The sequence below is a fragment of the Cetorhinus maximus genome, chromosome 3, assembly GCF_964194155.1.
Source record: "Cetorhinus maximus chromosome 3, sCetMax3.hap1.1, whole genome shotgun sequence".
Taxonomy (NCBI): Eukaryota; Metazoa; Chordata; class Chondrichthyes; order Lamniformes; family Cetorhinidae; genus Cetorhinus; species Cetorhinus maximus.
The window spans coordinates 59,532,249-59,558,792 of NC_135881.1; the positions used below are offsets into that span (position 1 = coordinate 59,532,249).

General features: G+C 44.0%; 1 protein-coding gene across 1 annotated transcript in view; it reads left to right on the forward strand.

Moving 5' to 3' along the window:
* abcb4 (ATP-binding cassette, sub-family B (MDR/TAP), member 4) overlaps nt 1-26,544 on the forward strand; it is a 146,659-nt gene that overhangs the window by 24,392 nt on the left and 95,723 nt on the right. The window contains exons 5-6 of the mRNA XM_078538419.1: nt 19,147-19,207; nt 21,182-21,373. Coding sequence (XP_078394545.1) covers nt 19,147-19,207; nt 21,182-21,373 — 253 coding nt within the window. The remainder of the gene's footprint in view (nt 1-19,146; nt 19,208-21,181; nt 21,374-26,544) is intronic.

Sequence of the window (26,544 nt, forward strand, 5' to 3'; positions counted from 1 at the left end):
CAATGTGCTCATTTTGCAGGCAGAAAACAGGCAGAATGAGGGCTATTCTTCTTCCTTACCCAAAGTATGTCGAAAAGACGTTTGGCCTGATAATTATTCAGGCCATTATTTAGGTCCCCGTTTGGCTCCCTGAAAAAGGTGTTAATCTCTATTCATTTGTAAATGAGAGGCCTGATGGCTGTTTTAGGTACCCTCTGTGAAATTGGATATTGATAAATGGGGTCAGAACTAGGCTTGTTCTGTTTAGGATTCTCTAGTGGCTTCTCTAGCTTCCATGATTCCATTGTATTCCCACTCACCTCCATTGGCAGTCAATTCCCCTATTCCTAGGACTTACTTTGGACCATGAATAGCACAAGCAAGACAAGTGGCCTGACATTATCTTCCTTAAATTGGCAAGTTGCCTATGGAGACATAATACGCACTGGCAGCTAACCCAAGTAACATTAATGAGGCACAAGACCTAATTCTTGTGCCTTGGACCACCCAGGTAGGGTGAAGACTTCAAGCATGGAACGCAGGTCTAAAAACAGGCATAAAACAATTAAGTCTTAGTAAGTCATTTAATTTTTCTTATATTTATTTGTTCATGGAATATTGGTATCACTGGCAAGACCAACATTTATTGTCCATTGTAATTGCCCTTGCAAATGTGTTGAACTGCTGCTGTCCATGAGGTATAGGTAAACCCACAGTGCTTTTAGGAAGGGAGCTCCAGGATTTTGACTCAGCGATGATGAAAGAATGATGATATATTTCTAAACCAAGATGTTGTGAGATTTAAAGGGGAATCTTGCGGGTGGAGATATTCTCATGTACCTGCTGCTCTTGTATTTCCTGATGCCTAGCTCTTGCTGCATGTTGGGATAGGCTGTCTCATTATTTGAGGAGCTGCAAGTGGGACTGAACACTGCAATCATCAGTGAACATCCCAATTTTGACCTTTGATGGTGGGAAGGTCATTGATGAAGCAACTGCAGATGACTGGACTTACTATATCCTAAAGAATTATTGCAGTGATTTCCTAGGCTTGAGGTGATTGGCCTTCAATAGCCACAATCATCTTCCTTTGTGATAATAACTAACATCATATGTACACTGTACACGATCTTTAACTTTCTCACTATATTTTTACAAGATTGCATATATTACAGAGTAGGGAAAAGGTTTGTACAAGGTGGTTAAACTTAGGTGTGGCTTAACTAACTAATTATGTCATAACTATGACTTGTGTGTGTGCAAAGGTGACAGGAAATAATGTGATTTGATTTTTATGAGTCTAAGCTCTCCTTATAAAATTACACAACATGCACACTAAAACTGAAATGAGCTGCCTCAGTGCTCAGGAGCTTAACTTGTTTAGAATAATAATGAAGATCCCAGGTTCAAACCCCAATCTATACTAGGGTAACTCATTTCAGTTAGGGTGATGGTAGGGGAGTCAGAATTGCTACAGTTAGAAAGAGTTAGGGCTAGAAGGAGGAAGAATATGTAACCTGCTGCTTCAGCAACCATTCCACTTTCACTTCTCTATGGGAAGTTCCCAAGATCACATGAGGATACATTGCCAAACATTCACCTAAAATAACTCAGTCACGTTGATCTGGAGAAATCCACAGAGTCAGCACCAGTTCACAGCACTGAATTACTGCTCTGTCATACCTTTGGAACAAGAAAAACACGTGGCTTGGATGTTGAAGTCATGAGAAAAGTACAGTATGCTTTCACAAGCATGACACCAGGTGAAAGGAAAATACAGGGCTAGATTTTGATATTGACCATCTCAGCAGTAATCTAACGCAATGAAACCCCATCCATCTATAGATACAACTAATGTGAATTCCAATGATTTGAATAGGGTTAAAATTGGCAGATTCTATAGAGGGCAGGTCATCTGCTATGGCAGTTGGTGAAGGTGAAAATTTACCCTTTTGATGGCAAAGCAAAGCAGAACCATGTTAGCAAAGTGAAAATCTGATAGAAGTGTTCAACATTATTGATGGATTTGAAACAGCAAATGGTGAGAGAGTGAATTAGCTCCACTAGCCAGATAAAAAGGGACCATAAATTCAGCTTGTAAAGAGGACGTAAGGAGGTTACAAAGGGACATAGATAGGTTAAGTGAGTGAACAAAGACCTGACGAATGGAGTATAATGTGGGAAAATGTGAAGTTGTCTATTTTGGCAGGAAGAATAAAAAGGCATGTTATCTAAATGATGAGAGATTGCAGAGCTCTGAGATTCAAAGGGTCCTGGCTTTTCTCGTGCATGAATCACAAAAGGTTAGTAAGCAGATACTGCAAGTAATGAGGAAAGTTGGTAGAATGTTATTATTTATCGCTAGGGAAATTGATAAGTAGGGAGGTCATGCTTCAGTTGTACACAACACTGGTGAGACCACGGGCAGAATTTTCTGCCTCTCTGGCGGGCGGGCCCGACCAAATCTCCGGTGGGCGGGGAGCCGATCTCCCCCAGCGAAGCGGGCCACTCTGCCATTTTATGTGGGCAGGCCAATTAAGGCCCGCCCAGCGTGACGTCAAGCAGGAAGCGCTATGCGCTCCCTGTGCGGGTGCGGGGGGATTCCCTAAAAGCGAGAGTGCACTCTTTTGCGCATGCGCATGAAAAAGCGCACATCTCCCTGAGGCTAAATGCTGCCTCAGGGAGATCGGCTCCAAATGTAAAAATGGTAAAGGTACAAAAACAAAATTTCCCTGACATGTCCCCTCATGTAACAATGTCACATGAGATGGGACATGTTCATAACTTACAGAAAAACTTTATTAACATTTTTAAAACCTTGCATGAAACCTCAACCTGCCACTGGATGAGGTTTCATGTTTTCTCTATTTGCCGCCGGGGCTCCTGGCCTGCCCGCCAACCTTAAGGTTGGACGGGCAGGTCCTTTGATTGTTTAAATGATCAGCTGGCGGGCCCGCAGCTGATTTTGCCTGGGTGATGCTCTAAGGACAATGCACCTGTTTCCAATGTGAATTTTAATGGAGGCTTGCATAGAGATCTAAGGAAGAAAGCTAAGTACTCCAGGACATCCATTAACAGCAAGGTGATAGAAGATGTCGTTGACAGTGCTATCAAGCAGCATTTATTCAGCAATGACCTGCTCAATGACGCTAGTTTGGGTTCTACCAGGCCACTCAGCTCCTGACCTCATTATGGCCATGATCCAAATATGGACAAAAGAGCTAAACTCAAGAGGTGAGGTGAGAGAGATTGCCCTTGACATCAAGGCAGCATTTGACGAGTGTGGCGTCAAGGAGCCCTAGCAAAACAGAAGTCAGTGGGAATCAGGGGGAAAACTCTCCACTGGTTGGAGTCATACCTAGCACAAAGGAGGTGGCTGTAGTTGTTGAAAGTCAATCATCTCAGCCCCAGGACATCACTACAGGAGTTCCTCAGGGTAATGTCCTAGGCCCAACCATCTTCAGCTGCTTCATCAATGACCTTCCCTCCATCATACGGATGTTGCCTGATGATTGCCTCAATGTTCAGCACCACTGACGACTCTTCAGTTACTAAGGCAGTCCGTGCCTATATGCAGCAAGACCTGGACAACATTCAGGCTTGAGTTGATAAGTGGCAAGTTACATATGCACCACACAAGGACCAGGCATTGACCATCTCCAACAAGAGAGAGTCTAACCATCTCCCCGTGACATTCAATGGCATTACCATTGTTGAATCCCCCACTATCAACATCCAGGAGTTACCATTGACCAGAAACTGAACTGGATCAGCCAGATAAATACTGTGGCTACAGGAGCAGGTCAGAGGCTGGGAATTCTGCGGCGAGTAACTCACCCCCTGACTCCCTAAAGCCTGTCCAACACCTACAAGGTTTAAGTCAGGAGGAATAGTCCTCATTGCCTGGATGAATATAGCTCCAACAATACTCAAGAAGCTCAACACCATCCAGCATAAAGCAGCCTGCTTGACTGGCACCCTATTCATCATCTTAAACATTCACTCCCTCCACCACCAAAGCATAGTGGCAGCAGTGTGCACTGCAGTAACTCACCAAGGCTCCTTCAACAGCACCTTCGAAACTTGTGACCTCTTCTAACTTGAAAGACAAGGACAGCAGACAAATGGGAACAGCACCATCTGCAAGGTCCTCTCCAAGCCACATACCATCCTGACTTGGAACTATATTGGCACTCCTTCACTGTTGCTGGGTCAAAATCCTGGAATTCCCTTCCTAACATTACCGTGGGTGTACCTAAACCAGATGGACTGCAGTGGTTGAAGAAGGCGGCTCACCGCCACCTTCTCAAGTGTAGTTAGGGATGGGCAATAAATGCTGGCCTAGCCAGTGATGCCCAAACCCATGAAAGAATTTTTGAGAAATTAACAGGAGTCGGCCATTTAGCCCTTTGAGTCTGTCCCCTTGTTCAATGTAAGTGACCTGTGACCTAACTTCATATAACCGCCTTTATTCCATATCCCTTAACATCTTTGGTTAACAAAAATCTATTAATCTCAGTTTTAAAATTAACAATTGATCTAGCATCAATTGTTGATTGTGAAAGAGAGTTCCAAAATGCTACCACCGATTGCATGTAAACTATATTCAATTTCACTCCTGAAAGATCTAGCTTTAATTTTTATGCCCCCTAGTCCTCGCCTCCCCAACCAGCAGAAAGAGTTTTTCTCTATCTACTCTATCTGTTCCCGTAATATCTTGAATGCTTCAATTATATCACCCCTCAACCTTCTAAATTACAGGAATACAATCCTAGTTTGTGTAACCTATCTTTGTAATTTAACCTTAGAGTCCAGATATCATTCTGGTAAACCTACACTATACTCCCTCCAAAGTTGGTTTATCCTTCGGTGCCCAGAGCTCCAGGTGTGGTTTAACCAGGGCATTGAATAGCTGAAGCATGACTTTTACCCCTTTGTACAATGGCCAACATTCTATGAGACTTCTTGATTGTTCTCTGTGCCTTTTCATCACATTTTAATGATCTGTGTACCTGGGCCCTCAAGTCTCTTTGAACCGCCACTATTTCTAGCTTTTCACCATTTAGAAAGTACTCTTTTTATCCCCAGTATTTGCCTACATTCAATCTATTTGCCACAGTTTATTTTTTTCCCTATTTACTTAACCTATTAGTATATCTTTGTAATTTTCTTCTTCCATCTACATTGCGTGCAGCTCCGCCTATCTTTGTGTCATTGGCAAATTTGGATATGGGGTTTCTGTACCATCATCTAAGTTTAATAAATACAGGGAATAATTGAGATCCCAACAAAGATCCTTAGGACACTTATCACCTCCTGCCAATTTGAGTTGCCCATTATTCCTAACCTCTGACCAGAATTTTCTGACCCTGTTGGCGTCAACGTCAAGGCGGGTGGTGGAGGGAGCAATATGGCAAGAAGGTCGAAGATTGGTTCCACGTTTGCGATCATCCGCTCCACCAGTCAATGGCGGGCGTGTTTCCTGCCACCGAATGTCGGGAACCTAATTTCAACACTTTAGCGTCTCATTATGAGCCCTGCTTGCCGGAATTATCCCTCCCGGTGGATCATCTGGGCACATCAGCGTGATTGCACACCGACATGTTTCACAACTGTACATAAGCGACATGCACCTGGTGAGCTGCACTTCGCTCGGGACTTCAAGGTTTGTTTGCCAACCTTGCTTCAGGCAGCACTTGTAGTCATCTGTGCCAGGCTTCGCAGGCAGCATCGCATCACTTTTAGAGGGGCTCACGGGCAGGTCTCTACCTACCAGACCAGCAGTAAGGCTGGGGTGGCTTTTCAGTGGCTGCAGGGCTAGGTCTTGTTTGGGGAAGGGGGAGAAGTGGCTTCAGGCAAGAGAAGAGGCTGCAGGATGAGGGCTGCACTCAGAAAGGGGGGTTTCCCAGGGTGTGTGTGGGGCACGTATTGATCTGTGCAGGTGGTCTCAAGATGGTGAGGGCTGAGGAGGCAGTCTCCGGAGGAGATGAGGCCAGATGGAGATGTGAGGGTGTGTGTGAGAGAGTGAGTGGTGATGTCCCTTGAGCTGGCAGTGATTGAGATGCCAGTGAATGTGTGATGGCCTTTTGAGTGTGTGAGTTTAGTGATGAGATGGTTGCCTTACCCTGGCAGCATGGAGAAGATCATTCATCTGTTTTCTGCATTGGATGGCTGACCTCTTGTGTGCAGCGTTGGCACTGGCCACCTCTGCCATCACCTCCCAAGCCAGAGTGGTGAGACCGATGGGCCTCCAGCAGCCAGAGCAGAGGGTAGAAGACATCGCCTCGGGCCTCTGTGGCGCCCAGAAGGCATCCCAAGGATGTATCGCTGAATTGGGCAGGGGACACTTTGTGCACTCTTCTTGGCTTTTGGGACCATGTCTTCACAAGAGCAGCCCTGGGCTGTAAGCATTGAGAAGTTTGTGCGCGACTGCAGTTTGAATATGGCACCCTGCGTGAGGAAGTGGCAAGGTAATGGCGTGGTGGGCAAATTGGAGGCTGCCGGTCAGCAAGACAGTGTGTCTGCTGTGTCTGCATAATTAGTGAGGCAGGAATGCGATGATATGGCACGAAAAACTGAAATTTCTGCTGGCGGGTAAAACAAGATTTTTCTTGCCCACTACCGCACTTTGTGCAAGTCTGGGACAATTCCGCCCTCTGTCTCCAGCCACTCTGCCAATTTTATGACTGGGTCAACAATTTGCCTTCAATTCCATAAGCTTCAACTTTAGCTAGCTTTGTGAGGGACTTTATCAAATGCCTTCTGGATGCCCATATAAACAATATCCATTACTGTCATGACCTTTTAAAAAAGTTTAATCAGCTTTATAAAGCATGATCAAAGCTTTCTGAAACCATGCTGGCTCTCTGATCAGCTGAAAATTTTCGAGGTGTTCCATCACCTTATCCTTTATATAGACTCTGGTAATTTTCCGACAACAGATGTTCGACTAACTGACCTATTATTCCCTTGTTTCCCTCTGTCAGCTGTCTTGAAATAGCTGGGTGATGTGCATAATTTTCCAACCTAAAGGAACTGTTCCCAAATGAAGATTATAATTTGGAATCTGCAATGTTCTCAGTAATTTCCTTTAAAACCCTGGATGGAAGCTATCTGGTCCTGGAGATTTATGACTCCTTATTGCCATTATTTTCTTAATTTCCGTTATTTGCTTACATTCATTTTGGTGAATGTCCCTGATTGGATATTAGTTTCTTTAGGATGTCTGGCATGCCTACCTCTTCCTCTGCTGTAAATACTGACACAAATTAATTATTCAGCATGTCTGCCATTTCATTGACAATATCACTGTTACCAGTTTTCAAGGGGCCTACATTGCAGCTAATGTAACTAAAAGATTTTAGTGTTGATTTTGATATCTCCTGCAAGTTTCTTTTCATATTTCCTTTTTTGTAGCTCTTCCTACCTGTTTTCTCATCATTTGCTGTCCTTTGTATCTTTCCCAGTCAGCAGGATCTGTGCAATTTTTTTGCATTTCAACATGCTTTATCTTTTTGTTTTATATTTTTCGTTAGCTCTTTGGTTGTCAATGGCTGTGTTTTTTGGCAAATAGAGCTCCGTTATGATCCCAGCTGGCATTACTACTGGACAAGCCAGATCTCAGGGTGGAACCTAGCTTGATAGACCCTAACTTTTATTTTTTGTTTAGATACATGGAGAATGGCTACTGAACAGTCACATGATGAACTTTTAACAAAAGAATAAAACATTTATTAAACAAGAAAAGATGAACTATATTATACTCCTTTATGCACAATTATGCCTTTATAGAGATATACAGGTTTGCAAGGATAACACAAGTTACAAAAGCGATCTTATACTCTAATGTTCACAGTAAATACGGAATCCATGTAAACCAATAGACGACCAGTGTCAGACACACCACACTCTGAAAGCAAGTGACAGATGCCACCTCAAACAAATGCTATGGATCTCTCCTCATTTCCATGCCACCCTGCCAAAGATGCTTGTCACACTGTGAGCCAACTGGTCTCACTGAACTCCGTCTTTCACATGAGGGTTTCCAATCTCCACTCTCCAAGAGTTCACTTCTTCAATCTTCTCCCAAGCCAACACTTTCTCTCAGATGCCTTCCGCAAGGATCCACCTCCACGGTTTCGAACTCTCCTTCCGTTGTTTCTCTCCCCTGGATCTTCGATGTGCATTCAAGCCTCCTTCTAATGCACTGTCTCTCATATACTCAGCTATGCCAACAGAACACCACTGCTTCACATGCCTATAGTAAAGTGTTATGGATCTTCAGCTGTCCCCCTGGTTCTTATGGCTTCTCGCATGCCTATATTACTTTAAATCTGCATCCTGCAGCTTTCCTCCTTTAAACTTGAAGTTTGGAGCTTCCTCTCTGCTCCTTACTTTCACTTCCACAGAACAGGACCTTTTCCAGATTCCTGTCATTGTCCTTTGACTAGACTATCCTCTTGGGACCTTTTCTGTTCCACTCCCCTGGATTTGGGGCCTTTCCTCTGTAGTTTCTGGAACCTGCTTCTGCAGTTCCTCCTAGTGTCCTGCTTCTCCTGGCAGCTGTCTTCAACTTTAGTTTGGGACTTGCTATCTGCCCTTCTGTCCAGCTTCTCTGGAATCCTGGTTTCAACTGAACTTTGGTTTTGGACTGACTATCTGCCCCTTTTAGGCTGCTCCTGTTGGCAACTGCTTCCAACTGAACTCAAACTGTTTTCAACTGAACTGAAACTACTTTTCTGGTTCTGTGGAGCCTCCTTCTCTGCACCCCTGTTGCTAGGCAACAGTAGTTAATTTTCTAACCTTGTTTGCTTTAATTCCCCTTCAAGAGTCATTAAATCTTCATTTAAAATGCAGACATCTTTTAAAGTGAAGCTAAAACACGACTCCTTTTCTTAGCACACAAATACAGAAATATAAATTAAACTTGAACATTAAAGATATACCATATTCTTAACACACCCAAATACAAATATAGCTTACTTAAAGTATCTGTTTCCTAACAGCTCTTGCCACTTGTTTACACTGGTTCGATGTCATAGTAAATTATTTTTTGAGCATCCCACTGATCCATCATTTTACCCATTAACAGGTTTGCCCAGTTTAATGTGGGCAGTCTCCGTCTCACCCTATAGAAGTCAGCCTTACCTAAATCTAAAACTTTGGTAGCTGTTTCACCTTTTTCCCCATCAAACACTGTGATATTGATCATATTATGATCACTATTAGATTTGGTGCATTACTCATTACTAATTCTAATATAGCTATCCCCTGTTGGCTGTAGGAAAACTATCCCAGACACACTCAAGAACCGCACATTTCTGACATGAACTAATCTTGCCAATCTATATGAAAGTTAAAATCCCCCATTAAAACCACTCTTACCTCAACCAACAGGATGCTAATAGCATGTTGTGCACTACATGTCAAAATGACGCAAACATATATAAATGAGCTGACCCTATCATTATCAGGCAAAGTTAATACACTGGGGTGTAGGGGTGCACATCTCCAGTGCACCTCTGTGGCCTATGTCATAGAAGATTATGAAATGATTTGCTTCTATATGGACAGAACAGGATTTAATATTTGGTGTCACGTTACAGAAAAGGCTTGTCTAAGAATCTAATGCCAACAGTATTGCTGGAGGCCTGCCCATGTTCTGTCTGATCATGTGATAGCTTCCAATTTGATTGCATTTATCTTATAAAGATTGGGTCATTTGTGGTTGTTTATCTTTGCTTGTGGTTTTGCACATGCTGTTGTGCGAGAAGTCACTAGAACCAGGAGGTCACCCTTGAGCAGGCAAAGCCTGAGGACAGGGAAGAGGGAACACAAAAGGTGGGAGAATGGTTTGCGATGGGGGAAACCAGAATTGAGAGGAAGTCTGATTCCACCAGTAACTAATAGTAACTCATTGTAAGTGCATTAACAGCCTGTTGTAATACTGGTAATTCAAATTCCTCTTCTTACCAACAGTAATTCAGTAACTAATTTATTATTAACTGACAGTAGTAGGTGTAACACCTGATATCCTAACTGTAACAAGTAATAACCCTATAACCTACTGAATAAATGGCTTGGTATACTTTACAACATTAAAGTTGCCATATAAATGTATATTTATTCTTAACATTTTTCTTTTTTGAGTAACTTTCCACGAGCAGGAATTTTAGATCCCAATAGGTGCACACACGGTGTTGAACATTGCTGGCTCCATTCTCCACTTGGGCCATATTCCTGGAGGTGGGATGAGAGGGGTGCAGCAGGGTTGCCTGCCCACAAGTGGCGGTTAGCCAATAAAAATGAATTAAAGGCCAATTAAGGCCTATTGTTGGAGGAATTTTTCAATTGGAGGAACTTTTCCAGGCTCCCAGATGTGTCAGGGATGAAGTCAATTGCCTAAAGCTGGCCTCCCAGTGGCAGACCAGAGGTCAGTGCTCCAAGCCATCCTTGTGGCCTAGTTAAAGCTGCGGCCACAGGCCACCCTGTGGAGGGACTCCCTCGCCACAGTGGTGACCTGGCAGTTTTTATTTAAATGTTGGAGAGAGAGGGAGCCTCCAACTTGATGCATCCTCTTTTTCTCTTAAGTGAAAAGGCAGCCTGCTGCATCTTCTGATCTTGAAGGTGTCTGATTCACACTCCACCTTTGAGAGCCTGTCCTCTGCCCTTAATTGGGCAGTGAGCCCACTCTCTGGCCATTAATTGGCCAATTTGGGGAAGATCACCACTGGGCTGTTCCCCACACAGTACAGGTTTGTGACCCCCAGTTCACCCCAACTTTGGGGTGCTGGAGCCCTCAGGGAAAGACCTGCACCAATTCTCTTAAAAAGAATCTATGGTCTCTGCTTCAAAAGAAAAAAAGGAAGACTTGCTCTTTATATTGCGTCCTTCATGATCACTGGACATCCCACAGTGCTTTACAGCCAAGGAAGTACTTTTGAACTGTGGGCACCATTGTTACATAGGAAATATAGCAATTGATAGTACAGGACTTGAGTATTGCTGGAAAAAAGAGACATGTTGACGCTTTTTGTCCTGCACTCATCAGGACACTTCAAGGGGAAACAACAATTTATACCGTATGAGAAGAGAGTGCCGACCAATCAGCACTCTTCTCATGCAGTATAAATTGTTGTTTTCCCCTCTAATTGGTATTCTTGTAAAGTGTCCTGATGAGTGCAAGGTGAAAAGTGTCAACATGTCTCTTTTTTTCAGCAAATACAGCATTCAGTTTGCAGAGTTTTCAACCACGACTTGTGGCTGTGAATTCCACAATTGGACTATCATCAGTGCACAGAGATTTTTTCTGAATTATTTTAAAATTATTTTTGTGATTATTGTAAATTTTTGCCTTCTTGTTACCATCTCACCATCATTTGGAGGCAATCTATTGCTATTTATTTTTTTCCGCACAGATCATTCTCATGGTTCCAGAGATGAGAAACTTCAGTTATGAAGATAGATTGGAGTGGTTGGGACTGTTCTCCTTAGAGAGGAGAAGGCTAAGAGGAGATTTGATAAAGGTGTTCAAAATCATGAGGGGGCTGGAAAGAGTAGATAGGGAGAAACTGTTCCTGCTCGTAAAGGGATCAAGAATGAGAAGGCACAGATTTAAAGTGATTTGAAAAAGAAGCAAGTGTGATATGATAAAAAAACTTTTTCACTCAGCGAGTGGTTCGAGTCTGGAATGCACTGCCTGACTATGTAGTGGAGGCAGATTCAATTGAGGCATTCAAGAGGGCGTTGGATGATAATTTGAATAGAAACAATATGCAAAGTACGGTGATAAGGCAGGAGAATGGCACTAAGTTATTATGCTCATTTGGAGAGCTGGTGCAGACACAATGGGCTGAATGGCCTCCTTCTGTGGTGTAACAATTCGATGATTCTGTGAAATGCCTGCAAGGAGTGTTGTCAAATTTCAGTCTATAGCTAGCCAGACAGCCATGGCAACATCTGATATTCCAGAACTGGAGTTCAGTTGTTAATGGTTGCTGGCATCTTGGTAAATATGGTAAGTCAGATGGTGCTGGCTTTGCATTACCTCCCGTTGCCTTCATTCATGCAATATCACAAAAAGTGCATCATACAATGATTTGAATATTTCTGAAGAATCATCCAATGTATTGGTTGGTTAGGCATTCACATATAAGAATAAGAGGAGCCTCCACCACACCTGCACTATGTTTAACAACTAGCACAAAGGTTCATGAAGGCTTAAGTGACAGCAGGACAAAAAAAAGACTAAATATTCAAAACTGCTCATAAATGGCCAAATAAAACTTAAGTTCCTTTTTTTTCATTCCATACAGCCTGCCTGAACAAGCTGCTGCATCTAGCAAGCCAGAAGATCAGATTTTGTGTGTGTGTGTGGTGGAAAGGAGAAAGGGGGGGAAAGCGAGAGAGAGAGAAGAAGAAAGACTATTGATGACTGTATCTGTTCTTTAAACTTCAAAAAATGTATTCAGTTCAGAAAGAGACTGTGATGATTAGGGTGAGGAGAATATTTTTTCTCTGAGGTCATTAGTTTGTGGAATTCTCTACTGAGTCATACCTAGCACAAAGGAAGATGGTTCTGGAGGTTAAAGGTCAGTCATCTCAGTCCCAGGACATCACTGCAGGAGCTCCTCAGGGTGGTGTCCTCAGCCCAACCATCTTCAGCTGCTTCATCAATAACCTTCCTTCCATCATAAGGTCAGAAGTGGAAATGTTCGCTGATGTTTGCACAATGTTCAGCACCATTTGCAACTCCTCAGATACCAAAGCAGTCTCTATCCAAATTCAGCAAGACCTGGACAATATCCAGGCTTGGGCTGAGAAATGGCAAGTAACATTCATTCCACACAAGTGTCAGGCAATGACCATCTCCAACAAGAGAGAATCTAACCATCACCCCTTGACATTCAATGGCATTACCATTTCTGGCTCCTCCAGTATCAACACCCTGGAGGTTACCATTGACCAGAAACTAAAGTGGACTAGCCACATAAATACTATGGCTACAAGAGCAGGTCACAGGCAAGGAATCCTGTGGCAAGTGACTCACCTCCTGACTCCCCAAAGCCTGTCCACCATCTACAAGGCACAAGTCAGGAGTTTGATGGAATACTCTCCACTTAGCTGGATGAGTGTGGCTCCAATGACACTTAAGAAGCGGGACATCGTCCAGGACAAAGCAGCCTGCGTGATTGGAACCTTTTCCACAAATATTGACTCCTTCCACCACCAACGAACAGTGGCAGCAGTGTGTACCATCTACAAGATGCAAAAACTCACCAAGGCTCCTTAGGTAGCACCTTCCAAATACATGACCACTACCATCTAGAAAGACAAGAGAAACAGATACATGGGTACACCACCAGCTGGAAGTTCCCCTCCAAGTCACTCACCATCCTGACTTGGAAATATATCGCCGTTCCTTCACTGTCGCTGGGTCAAACTCCTGGAGCTCCCTCCCTAAGAGCACTGTGGGTGTACCTACACCACAGGGACTGCAGCGGTTCAAGAAGGCAGCTCACCATCAACTTCTCAAGGGAAATTAGATATGGGCAATAAATGCTGGCCTTGCCAGCAACGCCCATATCCTGCAAATGAATTAAAAAAATTCAAGGCTGACTTAGATTTTTGCTCAACATGGGAGTCAAATGTTATAGGGGGGGGGCAGACAGGAAAGTGGAGTTGCGGCCACAATCAGATCAGCCATGATATCGAATGGTGGACAAATTCGAGGGGCCAATTGGCCTACGCCTGTGTTTAATTCTTGTGCCGTTGTTAAAACAGGAAGCCCTAAAATTCCTTTGGGGTAAGTCAGCAAGAGGTCCAGTGAAACCCAACAGAAAGTGTAGCGTCTCAGTTGTACAGGGCCTTCATTATTTCTGGCATCTTCTGAACAGCCATAAGAGGATGAAAACTCTGGGCTGAATTTCATGTGGGGGTTTATCGCTCACTGCCCCCATAAGAGTTGGTTGGCAGCCAACAGACCTACAAAAAAAGCCTGCCCTGCAGTGAGTGATGATGCGTTGCAGCAGGCTAAACAGGCTGAGAGTGGGACTTCCTCCCCTCAGTGGGAGGAAGTGCTGCCCTCGAGTTCTGCTGGCCAATCAGATTGCCCCCTTCCTGCCGTGCCAAAAATGTTTTCAAAAGCAGGCTCCCCTTTCCCAAATACCTGCTCACATTAACCGTTTTCTGACGTTGGCAGCGTGAAATATGGGTTAATTTTAAAAAATGTTATTATTCATTTACGGGATGTGGACTTCGCTGGCTAGGCCAGCATTTATTGCCCATCCCTAGTTGCCCTTGAGAAGGTGATGGTGAAGGAACAGTGATATATTTCCAAGTCAGGATGGTGAGTGACTTGAAGGGGAACTTCCAGGTGGTGGTGTTGCCATGTATCTGCTGCCCTTGTCCTTCTAGGTGGTAATGTTCTTGGAGTAGGCCATTTGGCTCCTTGAACATGTCCACCACTGGCTTGGGAATGGGTTTAATTGTTTGTTAATTATATTTTTAAAATGGTGGGTGGGTTGCCGATTTTGGGGAGCGGGTTGGGGGTGAGTAGGAAGGCGGTGGGTTTGCCACTGCTTGTATTTTATGTGCCACCCCACCCCACCACCAAAAACAGGCCTGGTGGGGGTTGTAAAATCCAGCCCTCTATTGCTGCGTTGGTGATTGGCTACTTTCCTGGCCTGGATCCCTGAAGAATTAAAAAAAAAGGATTGAACCCTTGGACTGAGGATCGCCTCTAGGGTGGTTGTGGTGGGGTCTGGGCATCCTCACCCTATCCCCACCACCCAACAGACATCTTGGCACTGGATGGGGAAGACAAGGGCCAGAGGTGTGTCTGTGGTGGCTCAATGGACAATTTAGTGTTTGCCCACTAACTCCTCAAACCACACCAAGTGGAGAGTACCATGCAGGCATACAAGTGGCGATCTTGGCCTGTAGATTTTGGGGATAGGGTGCTTTTCTTTATCACAATTGAGTTAATTTAACAACAACAAGCAAATTAGTTGAATTTTCACGCCAACAGCTTCAAATATTCCCTTCAGTTAGCTCACCTGGTTATCATTTATCCTGTTGACAGAACAGCTCCAATTAGCTCACCTGATTTATCACCTGTGTTGTGTTGACAACAACAACAACAACTCTGATTATTGCCTGTATTATTCTGAACAATTTGGCTTCTCCTTATCACTTCTTGTCATTCTCATGGGGTGTGGATGTCACTGGAAAGGCCAGCATTTGTTGCCCATATCTAATTAGCCTTGAACTGAGTGGCTCACTACACCATTTCAAAGGGAAGTTAAGAGTCAACCACATTGCTGTGGGTCTGCAGTCTCATGCAGGTAAAGATGGCAGATTAGGGATTTTAGTGAACCAGATAGTTTCATGTTACTGAGTCTAGCTTTGAATTCCAGATTTATGAATTGAATTTAAATTCAGCCAGCTGCTGTGGTGGGGTTTGAATCCATGTCACTGGAGCATTAGACTGGGTTTCTGGATTAGTAGTGTAGTGGCATCACCACTACACTGCTGTCTCCTGTAGGGAGGAGGTGGTGTTATGGTATTGTCACTGGACTGGTAATCCAGAGACCCGGGGTCTAAAAGTCTAGGATTGAAAGTCTGTTGATGACCATGAAACCATTGTCAATTGTCGTAAAAATCCATGTGGTTCACTAATGTCCTTTAGGGAAGGAAATCTGCCATCCTCTGCTGGCCCTGCCTACATGTGACTCCAGATCCGCAGTAATGTGGTTGACTTTTAAATGCCCTCTGAAATGGCCTAGCACCCAGCAATGGCCTAGGCACCGGAAATGACAAAGGCAAACCCAACCCTGCAAATTTCTCCTTAATAACATCTGGGGCATGGGCCAAAATTGGGAGAACTGTCTCACAGACTAGTCAAGCAATAGCCTGACATAGTCATACTCACGGAATCGGTCGCAGACCCTACCATTACCATCCCTGGGTATGCCCTGTTCAACTGGCAGGACAGACCCAGCAGAGGTGGCAGCACAGTGGTATACAGTCGGGAGCGAGTTGCCCTGGGAGTCCTCAACATTGACTCCAGCCCCCATGTAGTCTCATGGCATCAGGTCAAACATGGGCAAGGAAACCTCCTGCTGATTACCATGTACCCCCGCCCCCCCTTACCCCCATCAGCTGATGAATCAGTGCTCCTCCATGTTGAACATGACTTGGAAGAAGCACTGAGAGTGGCAAGGGCGCAGAATATAATCTGGGTGGGGGACTTCAATAGCCATCACCAACAGTGGCTTGGTAGCACCACCACAGACTGAGCTGGCTGAGCCCAAAATACGTAGCTGCTAGACTGGGACTGCAGCAGGTGCTGAGGGAACCAACAAGAAGGAAAAACATACTTGACCTCATCCTCACCAACCTGCCTGCCGCAGATGCATCTGTCCATGACAGTATCGGTAGGAGTGACCATCGCACAGTCCTTGTGGAGACTAAGTCACGTCTTCACATTGAGGATACAGTCCATCGTGTTGTGTGGCACTATCACCGTGCTAAATGGGATAGATTTTGAACAGATCTAGCAGCTCAAGACTAGGCAACCATGAGGCACTGTGGGCCATCAGCAGCCGCAGAATTGTACGCAACCATAATCTGTAATCTCATAGCACGGCATATCCCCCACCCTACCATTGCCACCAAGCAAGGGGATCAACCCCGGCTCATTGAAGAGTGCAGGAGTGCATGCCAGGATTAGCGCCAGTCATACCTAAAATGAGGTGTTAACCTGGTGAAGTTTTAACACAGGACTACTTGTGTGCCAAACTGCATAAGCAGCAAGTGATAGACAGAGCTAAGCAATTCCACCACCAACGGATCAGATCTGAGCTCTGCGGACCTGCCACATCCAGTCTTGAGTAGTGGTGGACAATTAAACAATTCAGTGGAGGTGGAGGGTCCACAAATATCCCCATCCTCAATGTTGGGGGAGCCCAGCACATCAGTGCAAAAGATAAGGCTGAAGCATTTGCTACAATCTTCAGCCAGAAATGCTGAGTGGATGATCCATCTCAGCCTCCTCCAGAGGCCCCTAGCATCACAGATGCCAGTCTTCACTCAATTCGATTCACTCCACGTGATATCAAGAAATAAGTGAAGGCATGAATAGTGCACAGGCTATGGGCCTTGACAATATTCCTGCAATAGTACTGAAGACTTGTGCTCCAGAACTTCCCGCACCCCTAGCTAAGCTGTTCCAGTACAGCTACAACACGCCTTCCGTGCCCGGTGGGCACCGCGGGGACTGGGGTGTTTTGTTGACTCCTTTAATCACATCTTAGTTTGATGTTTGTAAGGTTCCTTTAAAGTTTTTCCTTGATTTTACAGCTGACCTGACTTAGGGGCTGTGCTTGATTTCTCCCTTGTTATTGTTAATTTAGTTAATTGTTTTGACTCTACAAGAGTTACAACACAGGCATCAACCCAGCTATGTGGAAAATTGCCCAGGTATGTCCTGTACACAGAGAGCGGACAAATCCAACCAGGCCAATTACCACCCCATCAGTCTACCCCCATCATCAGTAAAGTGATGGAATGCATCATTAACAGTGCTATCAAGTGGCACTTGCTTAGCAATAACCTGATAACTGACACTCAGTTTGGGTTCCGTCAGAGTCACTCAGCTTCTGATCTCATTACAGCCTTATTTCAAACATGGACTAAAGAGCTGAACTCCAGAGGTGAGGTGAGATTGACTGACCTTGACATCAAGGCAGCATTTGACTGAGTGTGGCATCAAGGAGCCCTAGCAAAACTGGAGTCAATGGAAATCGGGGGGGGGAAGCTCTCCGCTGGTTGGAGTCATGCCTAGCACAAAGGAAGATGGTTGTGTTTTTTGGAGGTCAATCATCTGTGTTCCAGGACATCACTGCAGGAGTTCCTCAGGGTAGTGTCCTCGGCCCAACCAGCTTCAGCTGCTTCACCTTCTTACCATCATAAGCTCAGAAGTGAGGATGTTTGCTGATGATTGCACAATGTTCAGCACCATTTGCGACTCCTCAGATACTGAAGCAGTCCATGTCCAAATTCAGCAAGACCTGGACAACATTCAGGCTTGAGTTGACAAGTGGCAAGTAACATACACACCCACACAAGTGTCAGGCAATGACCATCTCCAACAAGAAAGAATCTAACCATCGGACCTTGATGTTCAATGGCATTACCATCACTGAATCCCCCACTATCAACATCCTGGGGGTTACCTTGACCAGAAACTGATCTGGACTAGCCATATAAATATTGTGGCTACAAGAGCAGGGAAGAGGCTAGGAATCCTGCAGCAAGTAACTCACCTCCTGACTTGCAAAGTCTGTCCACTATCTACAAGGCACAAGTCAGGGGTGTGATAGAATACTGTCTGCCTGCCTCATTGAGTGCAGCTCCAAAAACACTCAAGAAGCTTGACACCATCAAGGACAAAGCAGCCCGCTTGATTGGCACCCACTCCACAAACATTCACTCCCTCCACCACCGACACACAGTAGCAGCAGTGTGTACCATCTTCAAGATGCATTGCAGGAATTCACCAAGGCTCCTTAGGCAGCACCTGCCAAACCCACGACCACTACCATCTAGAAGGGCAAGGGCAGCAGATACATGGTAACACCACCACCTGGAAGTTCCCTTCCAAACCACTCACCATCCTGACTTGGAAATATTTTGCCGTTCCTTCACTGTCACTGGGTCAAAATCCTGGAACTCCCTCCCTAACAGCACAGTTGGTGTCCCTATTTTGCGATACTGTTGGCTTCTGGAATCCACTGATATCTAGATCATGGTCCAATCACTTCCCACTCAATTTAAAGATTGATGTTAATGTTAACTATGGGTTGGATTTCCCGGCCCCTCGCCGGGTGTGTTTTTGGTTGGTGGTCAGTGGGGGGTGGTGGGGCGGCTGTGGGGCAAACTCTTTTTCGTCGGTCGGTTTCTGACCAATCTTTTAGACAGGAGGGGTGAGCAGTATGTCTCCCCCCCCTACCCTGTAAATCCAGCCATATGTGTGTGTAAAGTTGTTTAAAAATGGATAAGTTATTGCTTGCCTCTGTACTTTGCTTTTTCTAAGGACTATAACCTTGACATTTATTTGATGATCACTTCCAACTCTACTATTAACTAGAGCTTACTGTTTTTCAGAAAATTCAACTATGAATATAACCATTGGTGCTTCAGAGACATTGGAGGAGCAGATGACAAGGTATAGAAGTGATTGCACTTGTACTAATTGCTGCTGTGACCTGTATTTGGCTGCAGGTGACTTTATCCAGCTTTTCTATTTATTACTGCAGAACTGTAAGGAACTGAAATTAACTTATTCCTGAAATTTTCAAGTACACCATCATCTATAAAACTAATAGGGCAGAATTTTGCCGTTGGCGAGCAGGGGGCGGAACCCCCGACGTCGTCCCGCCCCATTTAAATTTTCAGGAAGGCAGGGGCGCAGCAAAATCAGCTGCACTCCCGTCGACCACAACCTTTAAGGTTGGCGGGCAGGCCAGGAGCCCCGGCGGCAAATAGAGAAAACATGAAATCTCTTTCAGTGGTGGGATGAGGTTTCATGCAGGATTTAAAAAATTTTAATAAAGTTATTCTGTAAATTATGAACATGCCCCATCTCATGTGACATGAGGGGGACATGTAAGGGATTTTTTTTCTCTATTTTTAATATTTTTCAAAGTCCAGGCGATCTCCCTGAGGCTGCACTTAGCCTCAGGGAGATGTGCGCTCTATCGTGCGCATGCGCGAAAGAGCACACTCTCACTTTTATTAATTGGCCTGCCCATGTAAAATGGCGGCGCGGCCCTCTTCGCTGGCAGGGATCGGCTCCCCGCCCGCCAGAGATTGGGTCGGGCCCACCCGCCCGACAGGCAGAAAATTCTGCCCATAGTTTCCAAAAATATTTTTTAGAATGATCTATTATTAACTGGGTACAATTTGGACTAAAGTCAAATGACACATATGGAAAGAAAAATTGATTTTGCTGAAAAACGAGGCATGCTATCGAAGCTTTTTGTCTTGCACTTAATCAGGACAGATGCAAGAATGTCAAATTTCAAAGGGAGCAACAATTTATACTGCATGAGATTGGTTGGCAAGTTGACTCTGATTGGTTGAGGCATTACCATGGAGAATATACCAGGGAGCTATTGTCCCCCATGCCTTTGTTTGATTCAAAAAAGGTGCAATACCTGGACATGTTCCTTTTGATCGAATTATTTTGGATTCTGTTTGGATTTAGTTTTGAACGAAGAAAACTTTTTCATTTACTTTCTACTAATTTTAAAACTTACGATAAAGTAACATGCAAATAAATCATAGTTAATCGGTGATTTTCATTGTTCGTAGTTGGCTACATGACCTCTGAAATAGGGAAAAGGAGCCATCACTCCTGCTCCTAAATACTTTCTGGTGATTCCTACTAGAAAAGACATGTTTGGAAGTTTGGGTACAATCACAATTGGAGTGACTTGGGATTTTGCCACCAAGTAAACAATTAGTCATCTCACACTCAGTGCATCGGCCCAGAAGGATGATAATTTGAATGGTGAAGTGTGATAACAACAGCAAAAGATAGTGGGTGAGGAGGTTCGGAAGGAATTCTCAACTTTGCAGCCTGAGTGGTAACCTCGAAGAGCAGATCTCCAACCCTTGGAAAACCCACCTAATTTTCACTCATTTAGTTCACAGACGAGTTCTACAAGAAGTGGGCAGACATCTCTGCCAAGTTACCACACAGGCAGCAAGATTGAAAATTACTGCCAGCATCTTTGGAATTACCGCCAGGATCTAGTGGAGGGATGGGGTTGGGTGTGGGGTGTGATGGTTGCAGGGTTGTAGATGGTGGAGGTTGAAAATCACAGAATCACACAGTGTAGAAGAGGCCCTTTGGCCCATCGAGTCTGCACCAACACGTGAGAAATACCTGGCCTATCTACCATTAACCCATTTACCAGCACTTGGTCCATAGCCTTGAATGTTATGACGTGCCAACTGCTCATCCAGGTACTTTTTAAAGGATGTGAGGCAACCCACCTCCACCACCCTCCCAGGTGAAATGAAAAGAAATGATTAATAATTACTTCACATTTGACTGTTTTGAAATGCCTCTTACTGACTATATGCCTAAAGCCAAAGGTTCAATTTCAAGAAAGCTTTTTTCTCTTATTTGCAGATTTTCCTATTACTATGTAGGAATTGGGGTTGCTGTACTGGTTGCTGCCTATATCCAGATTTCTTTCTGGTCACTGGCTGCAGCAAGGCAGACAAAGAAGATAAGAAAGACCTTTTTTCATGCAATATTACGTCAGGAAATAGGATGGTTTGATGTCAATCAGATTAGAGAGCTCAACACTCGTCTAACGGAGTAAGTGATCACAAATACAGACTTTAATACACAGGTGTGTAACTATTTAATATTTAATACATACAGGTGTGTAACTAAATCTATATATGCTATCATTTGCCTTATTTATATGTTATCTGTGCTCCATTAGATGCACATCTAATGACAACCTAAATTTTTAATTTTGCAATGACAACCTAAATTATGGAGACATTGTGCCATGAATTTATAAACAGAATTTTAATTTATCTGGGATATTGAAATAAATCATTATTCTAATTAATCAATTTTTTACACTCAATAAGGTAAATTAGTGCTGATGGATGGAAATCTTTTCTACTTTGAGTAGTAAATGACAGCATTAAGCTCTGCCTGCTGCAGTATGGTACAGCTAGATTCAGAGCAAGGCCTTCCTATTTTTGTTCCAACAATACTTTTTGGCTTCAAAGGTAGAAAATCACACTTTCTCTTGACCTCTCTGAGTTAGATTTCTGACTTTGACTGAATTCTGGTTAATCTGTGCTACCCACATATACTAGGAACTGGGGTGAGATAAAATGTTTTTGGTTTTACAGCTAGTATACGATAAATTTTCATCCCTTCTTTCTGGACCGAATGCAAAACCATTCTAGCTATGAATGAAGATTCTGTTAACTCATTTAACCATGTAGTGTTCAAGCAACTCTTTGACTGTAACATTTTTCTTCTTTTCTTTCCTCGTTCCATCCTCCTGCCTTACCAAGTTAAATATTTTGTTTCCACAGTCTACTATTCCCCTTTTTTCTGGAGAATGGAATATTTCAGTCAGGTCTAGTTCCACTGATCCTATCAGTGCTACCTCTCAGTTAAGAATGATTGGGGAGCATGAACAAAAAAAAGGCCATTATGTCCATCAAGCACACTTCTACAGATCATGTATAATTGTCTTTAGTATGGATTCTACTCAAACAAATTAACCTCTTAAGGAAAGTTTATGGACAAATGCCCCCAGATCCCCAATTGTTTTATTCATCGTCACATTTTTGCTATTTAATCCTGTTCTGTTGGCTACATAAATAGCTGAAGAAGCTGCACACTTTTAGCTGATTAAAATCCATCTATACTCCTGTACACATTTGGGGGTCCTTAAGATTTGGCTCTGTCACACTGTCACCTCTTAGAAAGTGGGATATGTTCCTGCCAGGAAAAAGTGTACATCCATATTGGGCAAACAGAAACCCTACAGGTGGCTAAAGATACCTCAGTATCTATATTGGAGACTCTTAAACATGGTGGTGAGACAATACCCCTCCTTGATTCCCAGTAGCATGCAAAATTTGTGTTGCAGAGGCTACTTTATCAATCAGGTCTGTATTTAGCTGGAAATCCTTTTCACCATAAATATTTATCCAACATTTTAAAGGCATTAAACAACTTTGCATCTTCTAATCTCAAGCTTCAATTGAGGTTCGGTCAACTCAAATGTGTCTTCCAGCTCCACACTCAATGTTTAAGTCAAAAACAAAGAAGAGGAAAACGCCAGCTGATCCATCACACCTCTCCCATACAGTCAAGTTGCAACTTGCGCACACCTTCACCCCCACTGCCCTTCTCCACCCACACACTAGCCATGCAATCTAGCCAAAATTGGGACAGCCAAAATAAAAACTTAAATTAATTTAGCAAAATATTCTGGAATAGTTTTCTTTGACCCCTGATGGTGATCAAACAATCTGGGAGACTTAAGGTGAGTGGGAGGCATATACCCAATTCCTAACTCCCTTATAAATGTAGTTATGCCACTCTCAGGGTCACATTCAGCTCCATTTTGAACGTCTGCATTGAATCTACGATAAAAGCAAGATACTGTGGATGCTGGAAGTCTGAAACAAAAACAGAAAATGCTGGAAAAACTCAGCAGGTCTAGCAGTATCTGTGGAGAGGGGAACAGAGTTGACGTTTCGAGTCTGTATGACCTTCTGAATATGGACTCAAAACGTTAACTCTGTTTCTCTCTCCGCAGATACTGCAAGACCTGCTGAGTTTTTCCAGCATTTTCTGTTTTGGTTGCATTGGATCTATGCTCATTACACACACAAGCAACTTGTTTCACAAGTCCCAACTCTCTGTGAACAGAAGTGCCTCCTGATATCTAATCTCGTTCTATGCTTACATACCATTGTTATTTGCTGAAATATTGAATAACTACTTTGCCTCGATATTTAACAAAGATATATTAGAAGAGATCAAAATATATCAACACATTTCAGAAAAAAAGATAGAAGGATAATTGATAAAGTAGTTAAACTTAGAGATGATAAGACTAATGATCCAGCTAGATTACATCCGTGCAGACTAAAGGAGTTAATAGAAGCACTATGGTATATTTATAAAAAATCATTAGAAAACGGTATCATGCCAGAGGACCGGAGGAGAGCTAATAATATTCCCATATTTAAAAAGCGAGATAGATAACCCAATGTTAGTGGCAGGAACAATAATAGAATCATTACTCAAGGATATAATAGAAAAACATTAGAAACTGAAAATACAGTAAAGAAAGTCAACATGGATTTCAAAAGGGAAGGCCATGCTTTAGCAACCTTACTGAATTATTTGAAGAATAACAGAAAGAGTGGACCAGGTTAATACAGCAGCCGTGACAGATTTGGATTTTCAGAGGGCCTTCGATAGGTACCACATAATTGGCTCATGGCTAAGGCCAGTAGCAGCATGGTTAGCTAACTGGCTTTGAAACAGAAAACAAAGAGTCGGGGGAGATGGTGGCGTAGTGGTAAACCCACTGAACTGCTCATCCAGAGGCCCAGGCTAATGCTGTGGGGCCATGGGTTCAAGGCCCAGGCTAATGCTTTGGGGATCCCTAAGAGGATGTTTGCTGCTGACCTCACCATCACTGCAGTCAGGGCCCACATCTTCAAAGTGAGTGAGGGGCCTAATGTGGGCCGCTCCACCCCTGGTCTGGCACCTCTCCCTCCTATTGTGAGTCAGCTTCTCCTGCATGAAAACAGATGGAGAGAGTGTGAGCAGGACACATGACACTGTGTGGAATGTTTGTGTGGTGAGAGGGGCCATGGACAGGATGAGGACGTGAGCTCGAGGGTATGAGCCTGACAGGGATGTGAGGGTGTGCGAGAGTTGAGCTGTGAGATCCCTGTGGATGTGTGAGTTCAGAGTGATGAGAAGAGTGAATTATGCTGACAGAACAGATGAGACCATTGATCCTTTATTGGCACTGGGTGGCTGTCCTCTTTTGCAGGGCATTGGTGCTGCCAACACCTCCCAAGCCGGATTAGTGAGGTTGCTGCCTATCCTGCGGCCAGATCGGGGGTAGAGGACATCATGGTGATCCTCCACTGCATCCAAAAGATGCTGGAGGGACCTGGGGCAGCAGTCTTTTTGCTTTTTGGCACATCCTGTCTCCTTTGCAGCATTCGTGGGTTGGAAGCATTGAGAGGTGTACGTGCAGCTGGACTTTAAATATGGCACCCGTTGTGATGAAAAAGTGAGGCGATGGCTTGGTGGTGAATGAAAAGCCGCCCGCCATGGAAATGGCGTGTTTCTTGGGAATGCATAATTAATGCTGTGGGTTTGGGACAATACGGCATGAAAAGCCACCATTGTGGCTGGCAGGTAAAATGTCATTTTACCTGCCCACTACCATACTTAGTGCAAATCTGGGATGATTCCGTCCGTTATTAAACTTGCAGAATAAAGCTGCCAGGCTTCCCACATGGCCTTCTCCTGCCATGAGTAAAATACTGGCAGGGGCAGGAGGCCATTAAATGACAACTAATTGGCCATTTAAAGGGCTCAATAAGCTCAAGGGTGGCTGGGCCGTTTGACACCTCCCCAGTCTCTGTAAAATTTCAGGCAGGTTGGGGCCGGGCAAGTAGGCAACAGGAAGGCAATGCAAATGCAATGTAAAGTTGCATTTTGCGTATCCCCCCACCGCACCTAAAATTAATTTTAATATAGATAACGGAGAGGGTGCATTATGGTAGAAGGAATAAGGAATCAACATCCTCATTAGAAGAGAAAAGAGTCTAAATAGATTGGAGGAGAAAGTAGAATTGAGAAGCAGGGAAGCTATGTTAAATTTGTATAGAATCTTCGTTACTGTGGAATACAGTTCTGGGCTCCATTTTACAAAAATAAGATAAAGACATAGGGGAAGGTGCAAAAAATTATTTGGATGATACCAGAACTGAGGGGGGGTTATAAATATCAAGAAAGACTGAATAAGCTATTTTCCAGAAAATAGAAGGATGAGGGGTGACACAGTAGAGGTCTTTAAAATTGTGAAAGGGCTTGATAAACATAGGCCAGGAAATTTCCTATGACGGGTGGGGGCGGGTGTGGCCGATCGCCGCCCGTGATTGGCTCTGCACCGCCATTTTACGCGGGCAGGCCAATTAAGGCCCGCCCAGCGTCATGTGTGGCCGGTAGTGGGCTCGGGGGAGGAGGGAGAGTCAGGGCCTGCGCTCTTCCATGCCTGTGCGCGAAAGAGCACAGCAATTTCCCTGAGGCACGGAGCTGCCTCGGGGAGATTGAATGGATAATAAAACAGGTTAATAAATTATGTAAAAATTTATTAAAACATGTCCCCTCATGTGACAATGTCACGTGAGTTGGGACATGTTTGTAAAGGTGGGAAAATTTATTTATTTGTTTTATAAAAGCTTCAGTGGATGAGGTTTCCTGAAAAATGCGAAGGCCACTTGGGTTTTTCGCTTGCCTGCCAACCTTAAGGTTGGACGGGCAGCAATCCTAAATACTTTAATTTATTTCTTAATGGCCTTAATCAGCCCTTAACATTTCGGTGGGCGCGCGACCAACTCTGGTGCGCGCCTGCTGAATGAAATATCGTAATGGTGCGTGATGACGTTGGGACACGCGCCCGACGTCATCGCGTGTCATTTTACGTGTTGGTGTGTTGGGCCCGCCCCTGCACGTCGATCGGAAGATTCTGCCAATAGAAAAGATGTGCAATTGTGGACGAGTTCAAAACTAGGAGCCATATATATAAGAAAATCACATATCATAGATATGAGGTAGCCAAAAATGATACAGTTATTAATAATCCAGTAAAGAAATCAAGAGAAACTTCTTTACCGAGAGAATGGTTAGAATGTGGAACTTGCTATTATATGGGGCTGGATTTTACCTACCTCCACCTGTGGGTTTGAAGGTGG